This window comes from Haemorhous mexicanus, chromosome Z (assembly GCF_027477595.1).
Source record: "Haemorhous mexicanus isolate bHaeMex1 chromosome Z, bHaeMex1.pri, whole genome shotgun sequence".
NCBI classification, from domain to species: domain Eukaryota; kingdom Metazoa; phylum Chordata; class Aves; order Passeriformes; family Fringillidae; genus Haemorhous; species Haemorhous mexicanus.
Window position 1 is genome coordinate 50,755,459 of NC_082381.1, and position 20,331 is coordinate 50,775,789.

At 37.4% G+C, this 20,331-nt stretch overlaps 1 protein-coding gene across 9 annotated transcripts in view; it reads right to left on the reverse strand.

Annotated features, from left to right (window-relative positions):
• Nucleotides 1-20,331, reverse strand: part of AOPEP (aminopeptidase O (putative)) — a 183,768-nt gene that overhangs the window by 19,702 nt on the left and 143,735 nt on the right. For all 9 annotated transcript variants that reach the window (XM_059873543.1, XM_059873542.1, XM_059873539.1 and 6 more), the window contains one exon: nucleotides 4,306-4,422. In XM_059873543.1, coding sequence (XP_059729526.1) covers nucleotides 4,306-4,422 — 117 coding nt within the window. The remainder of the gene's footprint in view (nucleotides 1-4,305; nucleotides 4,423-20,331) is intronic.

Below are 20,331 nucleotides of genomic sequence, written 5' to 3' on the forward strand. Positions count from 1 at the left end.
ATTTACTGCAGAAAGAGTTCTAGTTTATCTTCTCTCCCCAAAATACACCACATTATGATCCCAAATACGGGGAAAGCATTATGTAAGTGACGAGCATTTCAGTTTGCTTGCTGAGACAAGGAAACACAACAAAGCAACTTTCCATATGCTGTGCAGGCAAGATAAAGTGATATCCATAGTAAGAAAGAAGGGAAAGCTAACTCTACAGTGAAAAATCTGGGGAAGTACACCATAAACATTTCTGCTTCCTCCACATTCTGTAGTTTTTATCACCATTTCTTAGATAATTCAGCAACAAGTAAAACACACTTGCAGAAATATAATCAAGTCTTAAATAGGACTGGAAAGTGTCACACCCACTGTTCTTCTCCTATGGCTGTGATCTTCTTCCTGTCACATTTTTTATTATTTTGCAGGCTACTCAGCCATTCTGTGTCCTTGTGTGCCTACAAGTTACAGGTCTTTAGCCAAATTAAGAACAGAAAAAATAGGAGTAATGAGAGGGCTCATCTAGCTAAGAGATTCACTGAGTGTTAACTCAGATCTCATGGTGTTGTCTTTTGTAAATGATTGACTTCACTTTATTTATATGAAAGTTCTCAATAGCTTATTCAAATGAGCTAAGATTGCACTGTCATATCAGAAGAGATGTCATCAAGGTTAGACAGATTTTAAAAAATACTAAACAACCAAAACTTTCCATGTAGACCAACTCTCCACATTCTGCCAGATGCTAGATATTGAATAAATGAAACAGCTGCCTAGAACAGCCACTTTGGAAAGAAACAAAACAAAAACAACCCCAGACCCACTTTAAATTTTATTATCCCACTGTGCTGTCTGATGGCAACTGTAGATGCTGCTTTATAACATATCCCATTTCTCCTCAGCCAGCTAAACGTACAGCTGGACTTTGTCATGTTCAAAATGCAGTCAGCTTCTATAATGCTTCTCTCAGATGCAGGATGTGGAATGTCATGGAGATGTAGCCTGTGCATGAGTTATTTTGTTAAGTAGGGGGAAGCAGCACAACAAGACAGGGAACAGGAAAAGAAAATTGAGGACACAATCCAATTGCTTCCCACTTGTCTAACAGTACTTGGCTGAGCCACATGGGCTGAAGGCACAGAGAGAAGAATGGAAAAATGGCTTTAAACTTTGAAACCTTCATTGCTTTTAAAACAAAGATCTCTTGGATATGCTTAATTCAAACAGTTCAGATCAATGAATTTAATCTTTTGAAAACACACTTGTAGTTTTGTGTCTTCTCAGATGTTCCAAGGTTTGAGTAGTAAATGGAAAATAAAATAATTATTTGTTACAGAAGAAGACTGCAAAAAGTGGAAAGGAGTCACAAATTCTGCAATATGGCAGATGCCCTACAAGCCTCTCTTGGCATCCAAGACTAGGGGCAGACCAATCTGGAATGTGATTAAACCATCCGCAGTTCTGGCTCTTGTGGCTCCAAAGTTATACATTATGAATCACAAATATGTTATTTAACCTATGATTTATGTTTTGTTTGTTAAAAGAAGGATTCAAATGTCTGTCCTAGTAGGAAGATAGACAGTGAGCCTACGTATCTGCATTGAGTAGGTGCGGAGATCTCTTCAAGAGAGATCAACCTTTACATTCCAGGCCAAGGCTGACTCTGACCTCTCTCCTCTCCTGACTGACACAAAGAAATCAACACAGGGCAGATTACCTGCTGCAAACCCTCCACTCTGTTCTGAAGCAGCATGTGCCCCATGGTTGTTAAATATGGACACGCACACAGTAACAAATGGTCAGGAGTACCAAACAGGGCTGTTATCAGCTTCACTGGCTGGGGACAGCCCTACACTTTGCTGCAGTCAGGTGCAGATGCCAAAAGGCATGCAGTGCTTTACTACAAGTGTGGTCAATTTTAAAGTCAAAATAAAGATGCCTCAGTCACACAGACAGAACATCTTTAAGAAATATAAACAGTAACTTTCCATGCTGTACTTGTGCAGGACAGATAGACGGACCCCCAGTAATGATCTTCGAAATTATTATGTACAAATTTTAAAATCAAACTTTGTGAAAATATATTAAAAAACACACTCCTTTGTGTATGTACCTTCTCACACTATTGGCCATATCATTGCTTATCCCTACTGGAAGATGATTGTGAATTTAAATGCTACTTTTCAAAAATAAGAAAACAAGTTTATTTCTTAACTTTCTGCTGCTGGATGGAACACAGCTGACAACCTCACTTCCAAAAATCCTGGAGTAAATCCTCTGACACTGACAGTTTTCTTTTTATTGGTCTGCATGCAAGTTTTTTATGTTTTTATTTTTAATAATCCATTTCTGATGTTTAGCTACTGAGAACATTTGAACTCTGGTAATACAACAGGATGACTATAAGTGATTTGTGTATCCACAAATTAAATCTAGACAAGAACAGGCTCAGACTGCAGTTCTTTGCCCTGTGGTCACAACAAAAATACCCCCTGCACAAACAAGAGAATAAGGCCCAAATAGTCTGTTCCTCAGGTAGATGAGGCCATGGGAGCTAGTTCCCTTTAAAGGACTGTAGGTGCCTGGGGTCTGATGACTGGTAAAACGCTAATGGTAATGTTATCTTAGTTGTACTTCTAAGTAAGTTGTCTGCTAAGCCCTTGGTTTCACCTTGTAAAATAAAATGGAGATTATGTTCATTTCATAGAGGTCCTAATCTTGAGGGTTTGTGGAGGTTTTTCACAAAAACATTCTCATAGATTGTTTGTGTACTTTTACGTTAACACTGCAAGGAAAAAAGAAAGCATGAAAGTGAAGAGGAAGGAAAAACCTGAGAGACTGAAGCTTGTGGCCTGGTGCTTACAATTCATAGGCACGAAACAGCAACAACAACACAGCTATTGCTTTGATCTATGTCCCTGTTAATTCCTCTTCCCATAATAGAACCACTGACATTTCACTGGTATTCAGATGTGATTAAAATATATTCTAATACATATAAATAGAAATATTGGTTCAAGTACTAATTAAAAACAAATCTGGCATTTGGAAAACTGTATCAACAAAAAGTAAAAAGGTGCAATAAACAGCAGCAATTGAAATGTCGTTCTTTTTTTTGTTTATTTTTTTCTGAGAAAAAGGTAGATATCTGTTCTATCAACCTTCATGTTAAGGTTTGGATTTCCAAGTCTTTCCAAGCATCCACACAGCAACTTCAGTGTAAAAGTAACAAGACAGATTTTGCTCTCTCCTTTAATTCTGATAATTGCCACAAAGTTCCAAGAATAACAGGATAAGTCAAACACACTGGCATTCTGCAACCTTCTGCAAGGTAGTTTTTAAATAAACAGCTGCCAAATATTAAGTTCACCATACTCCTCCATTGCATAGTAGCTTGGTCATATGCTACATCATAATTAACCCTTGTTTTATACATATACATACATATATATATATATATATACACACACATATATACACACACATGCATCTCTAGACTCCTTTATGTTCATCTCTGACTTTCTTACCTCCTCCTGAATACTACATACTTGAAGCAAAGGCTGTTTGCAAGGATGTTTTCAGCCACCACTTCTACATTACTTTTCAGAACTCTCCCAGCTCAAGAAAACCATGGGACTTAGGAGTCCGCTCTGCACGTGGTAAAAAAGATTTAGTGGTTTGCCTCCCAAAGATATAAAGCACTTTGGAACAGGGATGCTGCCCTTTACAATATCATATAAAGCATTGTTTTCCTTGGGGGCTATTCATGTCACCAGCACTTAGTAAAAGCAACTGCAAAAACCATTAAATTAAGGCCCCAAACCAGAAAACACTGTAGTCTCTCTGGAAAGCTAACTTTCCTAAATCCTGAGTGAGACTTTGGAGCATGCAAAGAGGAACAATACAAGCTGACAATGGGGAAAAATAATTTTAGACTATAACAGACATGATTACATTTGGAGACAATATCACAACAAACTGGGCTCCACTACACAGAAAAATGTAGTGAAAAATTTAACATTTGAACAAATGTGCTGCCTAAGGTACACGTAAAATAGTTTTGACATCTGGGTTGCGCTGTACTTTTCTACCACAGTATGCAAAACACACCTGAACCTACCTACACAAAACACACAGAAATAGAGTCATTATGGCACATGAAGATGCCACAATACTGGAGTTAAGATCATCCAATTTCAGATTCAGCCATGAAAAAAACCCCAAAACTGCAGTGAGCCTGGTTCCTAGTGGAACACTGTCATTCCTAGTCAACAAGACAGTGGCATACATAAGAGAGATTTGCTTTTACAGACTTACCTCAGCATCTTGCTCCTGGAGCTGGTATGTTCTCTCTAAGCACTGCAGTATTCTAGGACACAATGTCTTCTCCTCCAAGAGGAACTCCAGAAGTAAGACCAGCTGGTCAGGGAGAAGCTAAAAGAAAAAATAAATGCCATTTGTGCATGAAGATCTCTACTGGCTGAGCAATGTAAATGGAAACAAACCAAAGAGGACAAGATTGTGATAACCTATGTACTTCCAGTATGTGCTTTAAACACAACTTGGATCTCTACCTTGTTTCTGAAAAACTGCAGGGTTTATGTGCCTGTGTTCTGAAAGACTGTGCTGGGGCACAATTAGGACCATTTTCCATGGTTTCCATTGTTATGATTAGGTCAGATCTAAAACACGCTTATCTTATTGAAATACAATCATGGTTTAATAAGCAAGATTTTTATTGAATGTATAAAATAAGTAATTCTATTTTTTTTGGGTTTGAAGAGAGAATAATTTGCAGTGCATAATTTGAGGAATCAATGAGACATATGGACATATAACTTTTTAGAGTGGTGTTTTTATCTGATATACAAGCATTTGCCTGATATGCTTACAGTGAACAAAGAAACACAACACAAGTAAGTGACCAAGCAAACAACTGTTGTAAAAACACATTCTGAGGCATATTTTAGTGCAATGAGTCACAAACCATCCATCCTTTCATGGAAAATATGCATGAATGTTTTATTTGTGGTACACACGGTACAGCATCTACACACAGATATATATTCAATAGTTTCAGTTAGTTTCTTGACTCCAGAGCCTATAATTTTGAACTGGAACCTAATGTAACCTAAAAAAAAAAAAAAAAAAAAAAAAAAAAGGCACAAGAAGTCTGTTGTAGCCAGTGCTTAAGTGCTCTGTTTAATAGGCTTATTGGATGAACAAATAAATAATTCAAACAGAGCTCGGAGAGAAATTGCACCAGCTGCCAGGAAACATCTCTTGGAAATTCAGGCTCCAAGGTGATAAGTCAGAAGTTTGTTATATGCCCCAAAACTTTCCCCACTATTCATCATTGTAGGGCACCAGGGGAAGAAGGGGAAAGGGAAAAGAATGTCGGTAAAGCTTTTGCATACAAAAAGAAACTAACCCTGCTCACTTCTAATGTTCTTGAGACAGACTAATAAAAAAAGATATCCTGCTACTTTGACAGTACTTCCATCTTATATGACATTTGGTGATTTTCTCTTCCCACCTCACTGCCTGCCCATGTCTGCTTTGCTGTGGCAATGTGCTAAGCAGGGATGAAATGAAGTCAGCTATAGCAAACGCCTCTTCCAGCAATGCATCCCACAGCCAGGACTGTTTATGTGGACTGAACAAGACTGGACTCCTGATCTCAGACAGCAAGTCTGAGGATCTTCTGATAAGTCTTAATCTGCAAAATATCTACATTAATAACTAATTTAGCAACATGACATTTTCTTTCCTTTTAGACTAGTACCTAAACCAGAATAAAGAGGAAAGGGCATCTCTATTATGATAATGCTTTTGTTTCTTTGCATTTTGATTTCTTTCCATTTTTTACTGGTAAAATTGTATTCCTGAAGACTGAAAATACCTCACATCTTACTAGCTCTTAGTGAAACATTTTGTAAGTAATACCAAAGCTTGCCAATCACATTTTTTATTGTATTGTTAAAAGTGGTCAGGTATTTAAAAATATTGAACATTTCATTTCAGGATAACTACTAAAATGGCAGCTTAAATTCTTATTATGGAGTGCAACAGCAGATGCCAGGGGGTTGGTGAGACAAGCTAAAAAATAAAACAGGGATAGCTTCTGGGAAGTGACTCTACTTGGAAATGGAATTAATTCTTAACACTAATAAAATACAAAATGTTGCAGAACACCACACAAAGAAAGGTAACTTCTAATCTAGACAATTACCACTGCTAACTAAAGAAAGAAGAACAATATTTAATTTGCAGAAGCTACGAAACAATTGCTTGAATAGGTAGGTACAGAACAGCTGAGTATTTTATAATATATCTGCAGAATAATTGCTACACAGACTCACCCACAGAAAGCTACTGTTTAAGGTAGCATTACAGAATCTCATTGTAGCCAACAAAAGAGCAACAGCAGAGTAGCAGTCATGTCCTAATTTATGTCTGTCTAGTGCTGCATCATGGCTGAAGTTTTTTCAGAATTACCGGTTAAACTCTGAGAGTCAGTAAAACAAACAAAACCCCAATAAAACAAACAAATAAACAAAACCAAGAGTTCATTAAGTGTTTGGACAATGCTGTCTGGCATATACTGAAGTGTCTTGTACAAGGCCAGGCATTGGACTCGACGATCCTTGTGGGCCCCTTCAAACTGAGCATGTTCTATGATTCTATGAATAAGACCATGGCTTCTGCTATCTTCCCACGTTCCAGCTGCCCAAGATGATACCTTACACACCAGCTTCTAGCTCATGGATTAATTACAGTCCAAGCCAGGAGCTAGTGAACACTGGCAGAGAGGGTGGGGCGCTGGCAGGGGAACACTGGCTGGCAGATGTCTCCCTGCAGAGACACTGGGACAGCTTTGGGCACTTTGTTCTCCAACTTGTTTCTAACACAAAAGGAGAAACAGTCCCATCTACACTTTTAAGCTTTCCTTTCAATAGGGGAGACTCTGCTTTAAAACCTTAATTTAGGCCAAGAGACAGAAAATTGCAACCAGAGTTTCTTGACACCAGCTGCTACAAAATTCATTCGGGGTGCAGACATTTTCTTTTCCTCACACACAACAATATAAGCATCATTCTCACCAAAACTGTTTTTTAATGGTTATAAATAAGCTTCAAAAATTGCACTTGAATTTTCTGTCAGAAACCCCATCCTCACTGTTTTTTGTTTTCCCACCACCATCCTTATTTGTCCTGCCCACCTGTTACTTTCCATCTTTCATACCAAGAGAATTGTTTGGGGTGCATGTTGACAATTTTCAATTTGTTTGCCTCATGCTTAATACAAAGAGGCCCTTGCCTTAAGTGGTATCTAAACATAAATACTGTAGAGACCTACATGCAAATTTCTTTTCAAGCACTGTATAACCACATTCCTTTACAACAACTCATATTCTGTGAATGCATATTGAATATCTAAGACCCATAGAAAGTACACAACACAGATACAGCAAGTTACAGTGGATAATTGTCACACTCTCAAGTTGTGTCTTCAGGCTGAAAACATTCAGAAAACAACCATAACACCGTAAATGCAAAATTTCTGTGTTCCTCATAAAATAAACGAAAATAAAATAAAGTAAAAATAACTCCCCCATTCTTTGTAGAGTACAGAATGCTCAATCAAAATGTTCAAATATATGCAATTATGAAAGCAGATCGCTTCAATCAGGAAATGCGGTGAGGATCAAGAAATAGTTTTCATTACGTCAATGACTGCTGCAACAGCATCTATTTATACTGTAAAGTACATAGTTCCTGTCCCAACCTATGCCTGCTCAATGGAAATTATACTACTTTTCTCAGGGCTGGCCCTCCCCCAGCTGCGACTATGGATACTACAAAGAGGATATAAATGAATATACTGTGATCAAGCACACTAGAGGTTTTCTGTCATGTCCCATGTAATTAAATATCATCCCCTCTATAAAGCTGTATCTCAGCACTGTATATATTATCTTGCCCTTAAGACTGTAAAACCTCTCCTCCAACTCTTCAGCCTTCAGAAAGAGTTCGGTTTGTCCTGCCACTAAACAACCATTTGTTCCCTGCTTCCCCTAAGTTACTTGATGTGGTGGCTTTAAAGTTTGAGTAAAGAGGCTGTTACCCTTAAAACAAACTGTATATGATAGGGAATATCAAAACTGGCTCTGTATTTGAAAAATTCAAGATGAAAGAAATTAGGAAAACATAAACAAATTGAAAGTATAACTGATATTCACTGTATAGTAAATCTCTTGGAAGTAAGGAAAGCATACTTTGTATTTTATTCGTATCAGTACACAAAACACTTAAGCCATTATACTGTGTTACAAGAGTATTTTAATAGATTAGTAGGTTTGAAAGGTTTTCTACAAATAATCTTTGAACAAAACTATGAATTTTCAAAGTACAATCCCTAATCTGTAAAAAGCACAAAGAAAACAAATCTCTCCCCTTCAGAGATCTGGTATAGCAGCCATAGAGGTCATCGATCTCACATCCCAGAAGACCACCCACACGAAAGAGCATATTTATCAATTCCTACATTACCAAACACAATAAATGCCAGACTCACCCTTTATACTAGAAAAAAAATTGCCACTGAAACATTTGACTACTGACCTTTCTGCCATGAAACGTGACACAGATATATCTACTTGAGTTGATCCACAGCACCAGCACTTGCACTGCACCCCTCCACCAGGACACAAATCACTGAAGTTGTACAGCTGGTATGTTAAATATCCCATTTGCTCCCGCCTGCACTTGAATGAAGTCATTGAAAGCCTCCTTGGAGGGAAAATCTGCCTCAGACTAATGCAGCAACCGATTGACAGTGGCGTGATTTCTATTATTACTCCATTATCACACTGGGATCTGTGCCTAAATGAGCATACTTCCTCCCTGATGCCATTTCCTTTTATCCTGGCTCTAGTCTAAAAGTGGATCAATGGGAGTAATATATATGATGTCACTTCAATTTACAGCTACTGCCTCCCTCTCTCGCATGCACAAATAGATCAATTCTTCCCAAAAATGGTTAAAAAATGCACAGGGAGAATCTTCTCTGAGAAAAGGGTTCTCTGCTATATTTGTCTGTGTAACCACAGCAAGGAACTGTTTACACTGAGCAAAAAACAGGGGAGAAAAGGAAAAAAAAATCACTACTGTGCACTGGAAAATGCTGGCTGAAATACAAGAAAAACAAGGCCTTATAGAGAATTAAAGCAATTTGACCTTTGAAAATTACACAGAAATGTTTAAAATTTTTAAGGGACAGTGTATTTCTCCTGCACTTGGTGGAAGACAATCTTGTGTCCTACCCCCAAAAACACAAAATGTATTTTCATTTATATATTTATTAAGTTTTCCCAAGTCAAACCAAATTCTTTCCCATTCCCCTCTTCGGAAAGAAAGGGAAAACCTCAGTACATAGTTCAGTTGCAAATGGTTCCCTTAAGAAAAAATTTGATCATAGAATCATTTAGGTTGGAAAAGACCTCTAATATCTCCGACTACAATCACTAACACAGCATTGCCACGCTGACCATTAAACCATGTTCCTAAGCACCAAGTCTACATGTTTTTTAAATACCACCAGAGAGACTGACTCAGCCTTGTGCAGCCTGTTCAATCTCCTCATAAACTGCAGTCAAGAAAGCAATGCTACTAGTCCAGGAGACAGGATTTACAGGTCCAGGCCACCTCTGCACTTTTACTTCATGCTGTCAAAGAAATCCCTGAATGAATTTCATTTTATAAACTCTCCCCCACTGCCTTGAATGCTCTTTTCTGCAGGCTGCAACTAAATAAAAACTGTTGTAGAATAAATTCCCTTATTTCTCAAACTGTTAAGCAAATTGGTAGCTTGAAAATTCAAACAAGCACTGTTTACTTAACCATGTTTTTAACCAGATATTTTCATTGTTTACCTCAATATTCTTCAGATTCTGATCAGCACAGGGACTTCTTTTAAATGAAAACAAGGCATGTTCCCCCCTACCCTCCTTCAAGGGCTAAAATGTATTAGTATCAAATAACATATGAATAAATATCAATAAAAAAATGTCCACACATACAGTGTAGTGCAATATACTAGTGAAAAGAGTTTAACTCTGAAAGAACTAGTCTGTTGTTTGATTTATATGCAGAGGAAAAAGTATTCTGCAGCTGACATATGCTTTGAACTGGTTTGCAGAATAAAGCCCATCTTTGCCACAGACTGACAAAATTTCACAAGCACGTAGTGAAAAAGACAATTCTGCTCAACTTCATTTAGGCCAGTTTATTTGACTTTTCTCTTGATGATAAGTCAGCTCCTCTTTCAATGTTTATGAAAGATAACTAGTCCTCACTATATTTAAAAGCAAAGTATCTCAGTCTGTAACATATTCTCATCTACTTATGAACTGCACTTGTATGATACCTCTTCCCACTATGTGTGGTTTTTCTGTATCAGTTCAGTTGGCTCTTTCTATGCCCAGAAATTTATTTTTTAACACAACCATTTTAAAAACACAAACCAGGAATTGTACCTGGTAACTATCATGAAAAATATATTCCCATGAACTTTGCTTCAAAAAGCCTTATTTCAAAAAGTAGTAATTCCAACAAGTTCATCAGCATTTCACTTGTGCTATACTTCAAAATGCTTTTTCTGGGACATTTATATCTGGCATCACCTACTTCTTGCTAATAGAACATAAAAATTACAGAGACCAATTTATTTAATAAACAATTGCACTGGCATTTTGTTCCCAGTTACTTTCCTCCTTATGACATCAAAATTAAGGCTGTCTTTTGAAGGCAGATAAGCTGTGTCAGGAAAAATTTTAAGGCTGATACCTACTAAAACACAAAGGTTTGGTTTATTCTGGCCACAAATATGGAAACACTGCTAAATGAAGGACAGAAATTGCTGTTTTACGTTCTGTGTCTGATATTCTGGTTACACATTACTGGTAATATTATTAAAAGGCCAGCCACTGCTACCAGTCTATGAACTGGAACTTTTTCTTCCGCTTTGGTACAGAGTATTTTCCCATAATTTACTTAATGGAGTGAAGATCCACTTACAAAGAAATTCAACATCTGCAATCTAACATAAATGCACTGAAATGCCAAAAATTATTAAACCTTCATGATCTAACATATTGCTGAGCCAGCAAAATGAAAAACAGGTGGCTTCCACTACAGGTTCAGTCAGGTTATGCAGTGCTTTTCTCAACCTTAGCTTTCTCAAAGAAACATTTACCCTCAAGCATAATAATTCCCTTTCAAGCATAATAGGCTACACATTCTCTATTCTGTGCAGATTACCAGACCTGCTAGTTACTATCATACTTCCAGGATGTGCTGCTCCTGCTTTCAGATGAAATGGCCACACCAAGAGAAAATGGACACAGAAAGCCAAATTCCACATCTCAAGACACATTTCACAGACAGCATTATTGTCACACAAACCAAAGGTGATGCTGACAACTGCAAGATCTTCAGTCATCCCTTCACTCGATCTCAGGAGTCCCCAGCAGTTCAGAGGAATGATCAGAATATCGCCTGGTGGTTAGCGTTCACCAGCTGTAAGCAGCTGGCATTAAGACCACCTTTCTCATCTAGCAGCACACCCTGCAGAGGCACTGCAGGTTCAGCAAACTATTAATCTAACAGCAAAGAACAAAGCCAAGAAGACCCTTTGTTTTATTTTCCAGATTCTCTGACTATTACCTATTAAAGGATTCATAGAAAAGACCACCAAGTCTTAGCAATTGGTGGAAAGATTTCATTCACACACTGTAGCAGATGCTGAAGTGCAAGTATCTGCCTCCTAATTTGTCCACCCAAAACAATGGACAACTGTTTTGGGTGGACTCAAACTGCTCCAAATCACATGCTTAAGCTGATCAGTGGCAGTATAAACCATCTCACCCTGAATGACCAACATCTAGATCCTCTGAAACCAACTGGCTATCAAGTGGCCTCTGAGACATTAAAAGAAAGTGACAGACTGCAACAGACACTGAAAAATGAAGAGCTGAAGAAGCATAATAATGGAATATGAGCCACAACCGTCAGTGAGAACACCCTCAGCACCCAAACAGATTTCCTTTATTCTTCTCATTCTAAGTACTAGAAGAAAAAAGACAAAAACCTGAGCGCCTAAGAGAATTAACTAATTTTTCTAGCAAATTACTGGGCAAGTAACCTCACCACTCAGTATTGAAAATGAAAAATCCTGTCTCCAGAAACTAACCCAGGAAGTTAAGATACCGCTACAGTATGAAATATTCTTACAATAGAACTGAGCAAGGGCCAGCTTGAAAAAATATAATCCTTTTTCTTGAAAGTTTGCTACACATTTGGCCACTCCTGCACAGAAATTTGCTCTGCCTATACCTACCAAAGGAAGACTCAGTCAAAGCCCAGACTTCAGCTAGGATTGTTATCTTCAAGGAGTTCACTACAAGTTTTCCAACTCTCTTATGGTGTGGTCAGCTCTTGGGGAAATTTCCATTTGTTCACCAGAACACATTCCTTTCTGGTAAATCAAGTACAAAGGTACTACATCTAGTACCTACCAGATGCCCCAAACAGCTGGAATTCAGACAAAGGACCTAAAGAAGGAGAGAGAAAATAACATTTCTTTGTCTTCAAAGCTTTCACTAGCATGGCTGTGCTGAAGGAAGTTTTATCAATTCCACTCAGGTCATGCTGGAGCTGCAGGATACACCACCACTTCAGGGATGGCTGTCTGAGATTCATCATAAAGCACTAACAATGTCACAAGCCTTCCTGGACGAAAGCATTAAAGCACAGATGGGAACCAGCACTTCCATCTCTTAACCCTTTACTACTGGAATCCACAAGAATTGATTTTCTTTTCTACTCTCTTTGATTTCAGAGCAACAGGTAATGAGGGCTTTCATATTTGATTATGTCATGTGGCTTTTAACATTTGTAGATAAAACTGCATTTCCAGACCCATATTTTCTTCTGATCTGAAATCTGGCTCTGATGGACTGTGTGTCCAACACAGCCTGTGCATACTCCCAACAATTTTTCAACACACCCCATACATTTGATACCTTTCTCTTTAAGAGTTGTTTTATTGTTTACTGGTTGGTTGTTGTTTTGGGTGTTGGTCTAGGGATTTTTTTCATTTGTTGAGAATGCAATTGACCATTCTGAGTGAACTACAGTTTTAGAAATACACATATAGTGCCAAGAAAGTCTTAATCATGGACAACTTTAAAACACATGCAGTTCTAACGGTCTAAACCTAAGAACAGGTGCTGCTGGGAACCTAGAAAAGCAGTATACAGAATTTGCAGTCATGAAATTGTCCCCATTGATCAAGGATGCAGAGATGCCAATCCACTGCCATCAGCTCCTAGAATTCTTCTTTTAACTGAGGTCTCACAATGCCCATTAATAAAACTATCCAGTCTGAAAGAACTCTTTTGCTGTGGTGGAAAGTCATCTAGTTCCACAGCTGCTGTCACTTCTCAGCCCAATTGCCTCATCATCCCAAAAGAAAGCCTCTGGCACTTCAGAAGATAACTGGCACTGAACACTGCACCATGACTAGCAACACAGGTTACCATATGGTTACCTGGTTTTCAAGTTTTTTGTGTTTCCCACCGCAATACCCATGAAATCAACCACTGCAGACTACACTGATGACTCTGAGGCAGCTACTGCTGACTGCTGCCCAAGGACCACAGGTGACAGCCAGGCACTTACTCCACTCCACAATTCTCCACTCAAAACACACCAACTTCTTGAAAAGGGACCTGATCTTTTCAATGAGTTGTCCCAAAACTTGCACTGTCACCTAAGACTGGTCACAAGAGTCACCACCTCTCACTCCAGATGTAGGCCAAGTTTCTCAGTTTTGCCTGCTCTACTACAAATACATAGCAAGGTGTACTTAAAGGGGGAAAAAAAAAAAAAAAACAAACCAACACCACCACCACTTCTACCACCCAAAAAACCCTTTCTGAAACAAAATGCTTCACTGCATACAGCTCTCTCCAGGAGCAGAGGATAAGACAATGAAATACATGACAAAGTTTATTGCTTAATACTTTTGTAAAGGCTACTCAGATCCTATTGGGATGAGTGTGATATGGAACAGAACAAGTGTATCCCACTAGTTTTTATTCCCGATTTTAAAAATATGGATAAGATTTCAATTTAAACTGTTGCAAAAGACAACACTGGAAGAAAACCCAAAATCAAGCCCTTAAAAGATATGAGAACAAGTGTTGCACAACATCATTATTATGCCCAGTGCTATTTAAAAAGATACTATAATTACTAGCAAGGATGTCACTGCCAAATTTTCTCTTTCAAAATCTGTATTTCAAAATCTATATTGCTCCTACACAGGAGCATTAAAACTAAGTATAAAAATAATCCAAGCTCAAACTTGCTGGACATGAACTTTTCCAAACTACAGTTTGACTTAAGGATTTTTTAGCTTGAAGGAGTTCAAGAAATTTAGTGGCTTGAGACAGCATTTTCACACCATTGAAAATGGTGTGAAAATGTACATGCAGGAACAGAACTTCTTTAAAAAAAATTAGTATCTCATTAGTTGAGATATTAATGTTTTCAGAAGTAATTATCAGATAAAATGAGTTTAAAATGTGGGAAGAATACACTCTGCTCATGTTTTTCAGATGAAACTTTCTGTAATGTCTAGGATGATAGGTGAATCATTAAAAGCAATCAGGAATTGTCATCTCATGTACTAACCAGTAGTTTCACATATTGACACAACATTAATAATGACTTTTCAATCTTAACAAAAGATTTGTTTTTTGATTCATAAATACAGCTTTGTGTGGGACCTCTATTCAATTTTACAGAATTGCATCAAAACACTAGCTTCTGAACAGCTCTTTTAAAAAAAAAATCCCCAAAATTAGTATGTTTTGTGATTATAGAAATGTGTGTTGGTTTTATGAAAACATGACAGGAACAGAAAAAATATTTTAGACATACAAGTAACTGCTAAGCTGATAAAGGAGTAAGAATAAAAATATAACATTTAAGGCATAAACCCCCTTATAAATTCAGTCTCACAGAAGAGGTAAAACTAGAGGCTTTAAACATATTAATTACATGAAACTTTTTATGCTCATTTGTAATACTGGTAAGTATTATGCATGTAAGTATATAAAGATACGCTCATGTAATAATTCAACAATTTTTTTTACCTGTCTCCAAACAGTGCTGGTGGTGTTTTAAGATTTTTTTTTTTGTTTAGTTGGTTGGTTGGTTGGTTTTTATGCATCTGTAAAGAAGATTCAGTGAAGTGCTTAAAATAACTTGATTTCATATCCTCCATCCATTAGGTTTATGCCTATCACATTACAGAGTACTAGGAATCATTTAATATAAAATGGAGGTATCTGCAACTTGATTTCCAGAAGCAGGCCCAAAGACAAGTTTTCATGCTGAAATTAAAGAGGGTCCTAGGTTCTGCATTTTCAAATGGAGATTTTCTACCATATTTTCCATCAATCATTTACTACAACCTTCATTTTTAAAGATACTTGAAGATTTCCAATGCTTTACAAATGACTGAGAAAGCAATGGTAAAAGCAGTTATTGCAGAAAAATTAAAATAAATCCTTAACCAAAACCCCCAGACTAAAGTTGTCAATTTTTATTCTATAAATGTGCAGAGAAACTATTCCATTTACTGCCATTCCTTTCAATATTACTTCTCCCCTTAGCAAAAGGACCTAAAACGTGTTGAGCAGAGAGCACTCCATATCCTGCTCTGTGAATTATGGGTTCCACTCCAGATATTTTATGCCCTACTTAAGTCCTTGTATATGACCTGCAGAAACCAGGATGGGCTACAGCAGGACTTCTTGGTAAACGTGCAGATTCAAGACAATCACTGCTATTGACAGCGGGGAAGCCTATCCTCCACCAAAGAGCACTCACTTACTTATTTTCAAGGCTGCATGCTACTTCACTTCTACCTCTTATACCTCAGGAAAGGAGGAGGAAGAAAGAATATTGACTGCCAAGAAGGATACCTAGAAAATTTGCTGACCTATGGGCTCATTATGGACTTCTGATGGAAGGAGAGCTCCCATTAGCTTCAAGGGATTATTTTTTCTAGGAAGGAGAATAAGACCAGCACTTCATCACTGAATTTACATAGAAATGTGAAAATAATCAAGCAGATAATGCCAGGGAGCAGTGGGCCGACTGTACAGCAGCAGAGTATTATTTATAGAACAAATGGCTGGATAACCACTAAGTGCAGTACTTCAGCAGTAATTCATAATCTTACCTACAGTTCTCTGAAAGTTGCCTTTAGAAAGAAGCTGCAGTGCTACGCACAGTGACAGCACCAAGTTATTCGCACAAAAGTTTTAAACAGTGCAATCCCACTCTAATTTAAGAAATGGCTGGATAACAATAATTTAAACTTAATTTAATGCAAGTAATAAATGCTTTTGAATACTGAAAGGAAATCAATTCCGCTGTACAAGCAAAATATCTGTTTAGTATGAGTCTTGTTCTTAAAAAGCAAAGCAAGCAGCTACTCTATCAGCTCTTTTCTTGTAGATAAGTGTCTTTCATTTTAGAAACATGTGTGCTGCTGGAGCAAAAATGGACCTTAAATTTCTATTATAAACTGCAGTTCTCAAGTGTTTATAACTTCACTATAAAAATTTCCCTCCAGAGAGAAACTTGGCATTAAAGTTCTCAGTTTATAAAAGATTGTAAAAATACTATTTTTATTATTATTTTTCCAAATAAAATTTCCAAGGTGTCTTACTGATTTAAGACAAATGTCTTATCACTGAATTCCTATTTTTAACAAATGAAAACGTGACAGTTGATTACTCTACTCTGAGTCTAATGACATTTTCAAGTCTTCGAAATTAGGAAAGCTATGGTATCACAGAACAAACAGCTATGATTAAGGAATACCTTCCACTAGCAAAATTAACCCTTCATAGTTCTGCATTAAAAAAACCTCCAAACCAACAGCACTTCTCCCTTTTCTTTCAAATTAAGCAGTAGAGATAGCTTGCTGTGCGGTTTTTTTCCCCCATGCTTTAACATAATCCCCTGAATATGCCTCAAAATCCCAGCTATATCATCACCTACACCAACAATACCCCATGACAATCAGAGTTTATGTGCACATTGCTGCAAACACTCAGGGGTCATTAACTTGATGTGCATGAGTACCTCCACAGAAAGAAGCAGCCTATTCTTGCTCTCTAGTTTATGCATTTGGCCCTCTTAAATGTGCCTTTCACAATGACATTAGAGGGCTTAATAAATAAATAGCAAAAAAAAACCTGAAGAATTTTGCAGTGATAGTACAGTTATTGCTTTTTCAAACTAGCTCAAAACATATTATACAGACTTTAGATAAATTTCTGTTAAAAGCAGTTAATTCTCAGCAGAATCTAAAGAAGTCATTAATTTATATAAAACTTTAGCCAGCCCAGCCTGAAAATACACTAAACTAAACAAGTTATTATTGGAAATTTAATGTTTTTTACTACTCTGGCATTTTCAAACACAGACATCTCAGCTCCAACAATATGCTGCAATTTCTGTGCACCACTGACCCCAGCCTGGGAAGTCTCTACAGCACTGATCTTCCGATGGATACATACCTGTAAGTCCCAGAAAGCTGGGAACCAGGCACACTCAGCACCTCAGCAAATTAAACACCTCCCAGCCAGAGGGCATACATTGTAGAGGCCTAAGCAAAGCAGGCACTGTACACTGAAATATGTTTCTCTTCACAGTTATTTCGCCATTGGTTGTTACAAGGGCCAACTGCTGCCCACAATCAGCTTAGCTATGAATCAGTGTGTCTGTCTTCATTTTGTCAATTATCTCTGCATAAATTCCAGAAAGATCCACTTTAAAGAACAAAAAGCATGTTAAACTGTCACAGATTTCACCATTAAAACAAAATTTGCCTTGAAAAAAAATCCAAATAGGCATAGCAAGCTGATTACATGAGTATTAGAAATATTTTTCCCCTGTAACCTTTTCCTAAAGAAGTTGGTATTTCACATACCCCTTAAGTCACTGAACAGATACCAGCCGTGCTGTAAATGCTCAGTGGCACTGACAGGTAAAACACCCTCAGCTGAGTTTTAATATTGTGATTGAACTCTGCAACAGACACTGATGTTCTTTCATAAACACACTTGAAACAACTGCTTAACGATACATCCAACTTCTTATAGCAAATGGACAACAGAGGCAAGAAGGCGACATGAAAGGAATTTTTCACTGTGCTGTAACCCATAACAGCTGAATTACTCCAAGAACTGGTAAAGCACATGACAAAAGAAATGCACTGTTACTCTAAAAAGACCAAAAGACGAGAGCATACTTACTGCAAATGCAATTTCAGTTCCACTCTGTTAGCAAGAGCACAAAGTCCTTTAACCTGATTACAGCTGTGCTGTGGTGCCTCTAATATTTGTCTTCTCTCAGGCTAAATACACAAGCTCTTCTTCTTAATCTAAATCCAATCACAAACCAGTCTTGGATATGCTCCACCCTTGCAATTACGTCTTGCTGTCGGTGATCATGTTCCACTTCTTTCCTTCACTATTCTCTTTGCCTAGTGTAGTCGTTTTTATTCAATGCTCTTCTGGGAATACTACCTCTCATCTAATAATCACATTAATTAGAAATTTTAATTTTGGCATAAAACAACACAAAACTAGTTTTGATAAATCTGACAGTTTCAGGGGCAATAATAATGTAAAAGTAAACCGCTTTTTCATCTGCCTCCTAATGTATTTGCATTTTTAAAAGTGAAGACCAAAAGTAGAAATGTTACCATCTTGCTTTCTATAACAAGATGAGTGTGTCCATTTGCAGAAGGACTCTTTAATTTCAGGTACTAGTGCACTGACTTCCAGAAAACATAGCCAATAAACAGACCCTTTTAGTTTAATAGCTGAAAAACCAAGTACACCGAGGTTTTCCAAGGACAGCACATATTTCACAATCTTCAAAAGAACTGCATTTTGTTTTATTGTAAATAAAATTTTAATGCAAATAAAAGCAATGAAAGGAAATAGTCTATTGCAACTGTAATTTCTGCTAATTATGAATATTATATAATTTGCATGGTTACAGTAAATGACAAGTGCTGGTCTCTGTGATTTCACAATACCAAGCCCAGTTCATGGGCAGTCTGGCTGGAAGAAACAAATGCAGCAATGGTATTTTACCAGGTCTGTATCATTAATAAAGCCAGTAAAAATAAGCAACCATTCCAGTACATACTGCCTTTCTGTATTACCTTTTGTAGTAAAAAAAATAGTTTGCCCCAACAGAAGCATAGTGTTTACAATACTAATTAGTTTTGAATGTATCTGCATGGAGCAAAATAGGGATCTGAACCTTTCTGAGATGTGTCTCAAGGGGAAGAACAGGAAGGTGACAACAAAGACATGCTGTGATATTAACAGAAAACAATTTTCTTCACAAAGCTGCCTAAGTTCCATACAGTGCTTAGGACTGTTTTTCTCTGGAAAACTTGTTTTCCCTTTTTTCAGTCCCCTTGGGATCTTTGACCATACAGTTTGAACTGACTTGAAAAGTAAAGCAGGGGCAGAGGAGGGAGGGGCAGGGGAGAGGGGTGGTGGTGCAGCAGGAGACAGACAAAAGCCAAACTGCGGTGACTGGCATTTTCAGCATTTACATGCCTAAATTTGTATTGCCAAGACAATTAGAACTTATTGGCCTGAGAACTGAAAATTACTGATTTATGCTTAGCAGCCTTGCAAACGACAGCCCTTGCTTCTCGCAGTAAGGAAACCAATTTAAGGACCTCTTAATGTATACAGTACTGCCATTTATATATTTATTTTTTAAGGCTCAGGTTTCCAGTTCCACCAGTAAGTGCTCGCTTTGCAGACCCATGATACTGTGGTGATACACACACGCACTGTATATCACAGCACAGCTCTAAATGCAGCAGTAGACAGCAAGACAGATTAGTTTAATCTAGATTTTGGGTATGTAAAATTGCAAAGGATAGAACAGAAGCTGTCGAGTCAGGCTATTGAGACCTTAAAATCATGGGAAAACATACTTTTAGGTGGCTTTTAGCCAGTTGTTTGTTTAATGCCTCTCCCCCTGTCCACTTATACTATCTACTGTTTAAATCAAATATTGTCTTTTAAAGAATGCATTCTAGGTTATTAATAAGAGAAAAATATGGGTTCCATTACATTACCATACTTTTCCTTTTATTAATCTTTTTAAAGTATTTATTTTTTATATAGACATTGGGTTGCTTGGTTGGGATGTTTTCCTT